Source organism: Diaphorina citri, unplaced genomic scaffold (genome assembly GCF_000475195.1).
Source record: "Diaphorina citri unplaced genomic scaffold, Diaci psyllid genome assembly version 1.1 scaffold5, whole genome shotgun sequence".
NCBI classification, from domain to species: domain Eukaryota; kingdom Metazoa; phylum Arthropoda; class Insecta; order Hemiptera; family Psyllidae; genus Diaphorina; species Diaphorina citri.
The window spans coordinates 631,030-638,409 of NW_007377444.1; the positions used below are offsets into that span (position 1 = coordinate 631,030).

Consider the following 7,380-nt stretch of genomic DNA (forward strand, 5'->3'; position numbering starts at 1 on the left):
ACCTCCAAATCAAATATCTCTGCATATAAACAATATTAATTTTAATATTTTTTGAGGTAGTAGTTTTGTTGATCACAGTTTGGTTTCATTCCTAAACTTTGAAAAAATTCAATGTGTTTTACATTTTATTTGTTTCAAACCATACAAATGCGTCACTTGGAAGTCAAAGGTACCGGGGTTCAAGAGAGGTGAAAAAATAATAATTTTCTTCAACTCATTTCATACCTTGAAGACATTTCTTATTTAAAATCACATTTTTTTTTCTTCCCTTCTTACCAATCTAATTTGATTTCGTGTATTTTTTGATTTAATAAGAATTCAATTTAGGGGAAAGAAATCTTTCTAAAATTTTCTAACACTTTCACCGTTTATCATACCGTAATTGTCATTGTAATATGTACTTGAAGATCTACAACTGCTATTTGCAATCAACTAAAAGCAGTAATTTCACAAAATACTCATGTTCAAAACTGCGAAGATAAAATCCCCACGTGTGAACATAGCAATCACTCACTCACAGAGTCAAATAAAACCGTAATAATAGGTACTTAATAATTAGGCTTGCCAAACGTCCCGAATTGGCCGGGACAGTCCCGAATTTCAGGGGGTGTCCCGGCGTCCCGTTCAGTTTCATTTTGGGGCATTTTGTCCCGAATTTCCGTTTTTGTCCCAGAAAAAATTCGAAACGCGTTTTTTAACTTTAAAAAAATTAGGTACCTCTATAAATCAGAATTTGTTCTTAACTTGTTTAAATTTGTCATGCTTTCATCAGTTTGCTCTTCCACTTTGCTAAACCTTTATAAACGAGAAAATGTTGTATTAAACCGCCTTAAACGAAAAAATGAGCTAGTCCCTTGGATTCTCGTTTATCCAGGTTCGACTGTATTTTGTATATCTGTTTTTAATAATAGGTATGTTACCTATCACCTAATCTACCTATGTACATATCGTACCTATGTGATTTCACGATTATGTTCGCGGATTTGGCGATTATGTTCGCGCATTTGGCGATTATGTTCGCGGATTTGCCGATTATATGTTCGCGGATTTCGCGATTTTGTTCGCGGATTTCGCGATTATGTTCGCGGATTTCGCGATTTTGTTCGCGGATTTGGCGATTTTGTTATTTACCTAAGTATCAAGATCCAGATAGGTATATTAACTTTACTTCTTTTATTCATGTCAAACCTAGGTACTAGGTACTTGCCTCTCCAACGAGATTTTAGCGAGTTCGATTGCCGCCCGGGTTGAACATTATCCTAAACAGATAAGGTGGGGTGCGTTCTCAGAACGTCTGGTTCTCTGGTAGGAAAGTTTTACCTAAGCTGCAAACATTTATGAAAAAGAGAGTTTTCATGTAAAATATTCTGTATTAATAAAGCATTGCCATTTTTGGTTCATATGCATGTACATGATCAGTCCAGTCTAATTTCCTGGAACAGTTCAAACATTTTTCCTTCCTATGAGCATCTTCCAATAGAAATCCCATAGGTTGCAAATGAGTTTTATCTTGTTGTTTACATTGACTTTGTTTATACATAGCTTGTCTCTCTTCTCGCAGTTGTAACTTTTTCTGTATATCCTTTTCCCGTTGTTGTTCAACATCGCGATCCATGTTTTCCACAAACTTTCTGCCCAGTTCATCTTCTTCATCTCGTTGCATTTCTTCGCGGAGTTGCTTTTCTTTCATTTGTACTTTTTGATATTCTGAAAAGCAAAGTGACGTTGGAATTATTCATGTAACTACTTTCTTTGAGACAGGTATAAATATTTTATTGTTGGAAGGCATTTCTTTTTTGCTTTCATAATATTTTCCTTCCGGAGTGATGCTTCGTTGCTGTTATGTTTGTGACTAGACAGTAGTCTAGTATAATAATAGGCACTAAAAAATACTGACATTGTTATTTGTGCAGTGTAGCCTATTGCATATCTATCTGCTACTGGGAATACAACACCTGCACATAAAGTTTTTCCTAATTACGAGTATACACATAAAAAATACCTATCATGAAAAGAGTCAAGCATCAGTATAGAATGCTGTAAGCTGGACAATCTGGACATTTTCAAATAAAGTTTTTGTTCCAACTTTTCCTCATACCTTTGCCATACCTGCTTGGATCCTTCTTTGTTCCTTTCCTCTCTGAATATCACTGAGGCTGGAAATGTTATTTCTAAGTGGAGTTTTTCGAAGGACGTTAAAATTATAATCAGGAATCGAATCAGTTTTCTTATTTGTCTTCTTTTCCTGAATTTGTTTATCCAAATCTTGTTTTAATTTGCTTCGTTTGCAATCCTTTTCTTTGATATTTTTTATACGCTCTTCATATAACAGTTTTGTCAGTTTTTCATTTCTTTCCTTCATACTACGTTCGTCTAATTGTTTCTTCGATCTTTCTTCACATTTCTTCATTTTAATTTGCTGTTTAATTTCTTCGATGTTGCTCAGATTGTGTTTCCTTCTTTCACACTCGCTGAAAGTTTAAACAAATTGTAAGTATTCTAATGTGTAACAATGGTAATGGTAATATGAGTACTTTTATTGAACAAAATTTTATCAACATAAATATCATTCTCACCTGTTCTGACGATTGTACATAATGGCATTATTTTCTAATGCGGAAGAGTCACTTTCCTTGGGTCGTTTGATACTTTTTCTTTGTACAAACTGTGAATTATACTTGGCTGCATTTTTTTGCAATTCTTTTGTTCTCTTTTCGTTTTCAATTCTCTGCCGATGTTCATTTTGATCGACCTTTGAAAAACCTCCAACTAAAACATTTTTTCTCTTTTCTTCTTCTTGATGGCCAGCGAGAATTTTCTTTTTGAAGTTGATGTCCTTGTCAAATTTGAACCTATTTGCACAAACTATACACATACAGGCATCACCATGAGCTTCCCGTGATGGTCGCTGGGAGCAGCAGCTGCGTTTGCTGTGAGTGCTTCCACACGGAATGGATAGGAGTGACTGGGTATCCTTTGTTCTTTGACTCACTGTAAAAATCAAATTAGATCTTCTAATATTGCTCATTATAAACAAAGGTGGTAGGAGAAAGTACTCTAATTGATAATTGCTACTATCGTCAATCGAAACCATACTTACCTAAAGAGCAGGACGATTGAATTCTCCTGACCATACATCCGGAAGAATTTTTTCTCACTGCACGAGATTCTTCAGTATCAACAGGGAGAACAGAACAGAATTCTGGACTAGGTTTATAACGTTCTGACTTGGAAGTCATTCTGGAAATCACTGAGCTGGTTCTCGATAGTTTGCTAATGCCACTGATCAGACTGGTACTCGATTTGGATTTGAACAAAGATCTGTTCAATTTGTTTATGAAATCCTCGTAAAATTTCATACGAATCTCACACGCTTGCATCTGCAGCTTCCCAATTTGGAAAAACGGTAACTCACTGTTTCTCTTTGTCATAAGTAGCTTCTCAAATGATTTAATCACTTCACTGATCACTTCTTCAACAATAAAGCGATTCATCTTGCACTTACTCGAAATGTCCGAAAAGTTCAAAATATGTCGTTGAATAACTTTCCCGACGTTATATTTTTTACTTGTAAGCCCGTGAATTTTGAGCAAACTCTTGTTGATAATCAGAACTGGTTTCTTATGAATATATCCTTGAAGATTTGTTTCAATGATTGTAAACATACCCAACTTTGGAATCACTGTGGATTTGTTCAATACAAGTTGTTGTTCCACATATTCACACAACGTTTTCCAAATGTTTAGCACTTTGGACAGTGGATAGTCTTTACCTATGATAGTCTTGTAATTATCTTGTGCTCTCTGGAAGACACTCCTCACAGAATGTACACTACACAATGATCTGTTATCCGATGTACTAGTACAACTGCTTGCGTATCCTAAATTTCCATTTGCCATGCTCTTACTTCTTTTGACATTGGAGAAAATTGATTTGGCTTTTGGTTGGAAACCAATCGGTTCCATGTCTCTTGAATATTGACTCTTACATTCATCGTCGTTGCGGATAATGCTGTTCTTACTGTAGATAGAATCAAGCGTTGAATGGTGGGACTTCGTATCGTCAAAATATCCAAATTGACCCTTGGGTCCAGATATCCCCCGGGATACTATCTCACTTTTGGTTCTCCTTAAGTTCATCAAGTACTCCTGTATTGGAAACTTTCATTCACAATTTTGACTGGATTACCAGGAAATTATCAGAAGCATAATAACAAGACAAATGAAATCTATTTTTATGAAAAATTTCTTTTTGTAAAATGAAATAATTTCAACATCTGACCCCATAAAAATCACAAGTATTTTTTTTTTACACAGTTGGCCGATGACCTTTTTTTTTATCTAGGTAGGTACAGGTACAAGTAATTGCGTTATTATTGAGCGCTTTCTTTGCAATCAACTTCTTTACAGTATTAATATCTAGTAACTTGGCGAAGCTGTTAGTCGCTACTCATTTGAAATCTCCGATTTACCAGCCTACTTTGACTATGATACCCACTTGGACTTGGGGCAGGTTTCCATCCTACCTCTACATTAATAACATTATAGCTCTTAATTATGAAGACAAGCACCTCTTCACCTACTTAGTCAGCATTTTTTATTTTTTTTTATTTTTATTATTTTTTTATCATTTTGGTCCCTTTTAAATAGTGGGTGCCTCGGACGCTGTGTGTTTTTCAAATTTTAACTGATAACCTTGGTCTTACTTGTTCCCTTCTATGTCCTTAATGTATGTTTTTAGGGCTAAAATAACTGCTAATACCATTAACCGAACCAAAAAAAAACTGAAAGGAAAAATAATAATAAAAAGTAAAAAAGAAAAAGAAAAATGATCGTTTAGGATTTTAGAATTTCCAGACCACCCGGTAAACATTCATAATGTACCGAAGTGTCACCTACATAGACTTTTTTTTTTAGACTTTTTACCTTGATCATGTTCAAAAGAAATTCCATACCTCTCCACTCATTCCAGAATCTCTAGGGAAGAAGCGGATAGGTGAACCCTTGCTGTGAATAATGATGTAAGCTACCCTAATATACAGAGAGAGAGAGAGAGAGAGAGAGAGAGAGAGAGAGCGGGAGCGGGGGAGAGAGAGAGAGCGGGAGAGAGAGAGAGAGACCGGAGAGGGACAGAGAAAGGAGAGAGAGAGGGGGGAAGGAGGGAGAGAGACAGCTATTCAGAGAAGCCAATGGGAGAAGAAACAAAGACAAAAAATATAGTATACCTAATCGCCATAGAAGACCAGTCTTTACTATTTTCTGTCCAGAACTTTAGACCAACTTATAGCACCACATCATCACCACAGTAAGCCTGTTCGGACTATTTGCCATCCTCAAAACTAAATCTTTGAGCTTAGAGCTACCAAGAGTTTTGGATTAGAATAAAAGAATTACCTATACCTGGTACCTGTATTGTATTTTCCAACTGCTTTACTGCTTGTATTCTGTGTTAAATTGAACGACACGAGATTTTTCTCTCTCTTTTTTAAGAGGCAAGTATTACGTGTAAGTAAAGTTAGCTACGCACGAAACAAAGTTGATTAAAAGTTTTACTTACACCTGTCAAAGAAATATATCACAGTGAAGTGCGAAAGTGATAGGTAGGAAGAGAGTGTGAGAAAGAGAATGAGAGAGAGGCAGAGGGAAAGAATATGAAATTATGTAGACTTGTAGAGTTTGTAGAGGATTAGGAAAGCAGACGTAGAGAAAAAGAGAGAAAGAAAAAAAGTGAGAAAAAAGGAGAAAACACCTTTCTGGTGATCCAAAAGGCCCAAAAACCCAACCCTAACCCAAACTTCTGAGTTAGATACAAGGCCAACTCAACCCTATTAGGAATTTAGCTGAAAATTATGAAAAGAGGGAAAATGGAAATTCCGAATGAACGACAAGGGATATGGGTGCAATGATCATTGGAATGAAAGTCCAAGCATACGTGGTATAATAACTTTGCAATTAATTATTGTAATTATTGAATTGAAATCACCTAATCTACCTCAGCACAGATGAGTATGGGATTAATTTACATTTAAATACCCAACTTCTTCCCCTTACTGTTAAAATATTCCCTCCCCCCCTTATAGTTATAATACCCCCACCCCTAGCCCCTAAAATGACCTCGGTATTCGTATTGACATAATAGGTATTATTGAACAGTGGGTTATTATTAACTGATACAGCTAGGTACATGATAATAATTATGAAAACATTATTTATGTTTATGTACCCACTTTGTATGTAATTCATCAATATTGTGTCCCAAATTTGAATGGATTTCAGGTATTTTCTGCTCGTTGTACAATAGAAACAGATCCAATGAATGACAGTTTAATAGGTACGTATACCTATGCATTTCAGGTATATAATTTAGGTAAGTAGGTAGGTATGTAGGTACCTAATACCTATCCATTTGAGGACAAATAAAATAGGTACCAATGTGTAAGTGGGTACCTAATAAATTATGGTTTAGATTTTTTATGAGCGCCTGTAAACTATAACTACATAATGCAATGTGCACAAACAATCTATTACATATTATATTTTTTTTTTTTTTTTTTTTTTTTTTTTTAAAAAAAACAATTACCTAATGTTCCACACTGAAAGGGAATGTTGGATGTGCTATTTTTACCCAAATTTCATATTTTACCTACCTGTTATGAGAAAATTGATGGTAAGTACGTAGGTAGATACATACCTATAGTTTTACTGATTTCAAATTATTTTCATTATTTTAATATTATCGGCGATTTTGTTCGCGGATTTTGCGATTATGTTCGCGGATTTGGCAATTATGTTCGCGGATTCGCGTCCCGAATAAGTTTTGGATATTTGGCAAGCCTACCTCTATCCAAACCTCTTTAAAAAAGTCGAAATAACTGCAACCCCTGCGGGAGTCATAATAATACCTACTGATGCCTCTATCATTCTTGCTAACCTCGTTTTTGAGCTCATCCCAACCCAAACCACTCTGAAGATACAACACGGATAGGTACATCATCTCCTTCCTACCTTGCTCAAGACTCGAGTTCTCATTCAAAAGTTTCCAAAGAAAAGCTGCAAACCTCACTGCAAAGTTGTTGACATTATTCTTTAATTGCTATCGATTTTGTCGTCTCGTGCACATTTGCTGACAACTGGGCTTTTGAAGAGCTCGGAGCTTTTGTTCTGAGTAGATTTAGCGATCACATTATTTTTTAGAGGAGCTTTCTTTTCATTGCATTGAGACATTGTTTCTAACAAGTTTCAAGCATCCCACATCAGATTTAACTCGAATTCTGTTTTCAAGCATCGCAGTTTTCTAAAAGATCGTTTCGTTATTTGATTACGTATACCGAGCGTTTATTTTCATAGTTTTTAGGTAAAGAATCTAGACAAACTCGTAGGT

The 7,380-nt window shown here is 35.5% G+C and overlaps 1 protein-coding gene across 2 annotated transcripts; it reads right to left on the reverse strand.

Moving 5' to 3' along the window:
• Positions 1 to 1,334: 1,334 nt before the first annotated feature.
• Positions 1,335 to 4,273, reverse strand: LOC103524338 (coiled-coil domain-containing protein 81-like). 2 transcript variants are annotated; one of them, XM_008489354.2, is made up of 4 exons: positions 3,101 to 4,273; positions 2,577 to 2,991; positions 2,110 to 2,471; positions 1,335 to 1,707 (listed from the first exon to the last, which is right to left on the reverse strand). In XM_008489354.2, exons 1-4 carry the CDS (start codon positions 4,137 to 4,139, stop codon positions 1,373 to 1,375), a joined length of 2,151 nt encoding a protein of 716 aa, XP_008487576.1. In that variant the 5' UTR covers positions 4,140 to 4,273; the 3' UTR covers positions 1,335 to 1,372. The 2 variants fall into 2 exon arrangements, with proteins under 2 accessions (XP_008487576.1, XP_026689160.1); XM_026833359.1 differs by having other exon boundaries at positions 1,558 to 1,707; positions 2,099 to 2,471.
• Between the last annotated feature and the right edge of the window lie 3,107 nt (positions 4,274 to 7,380).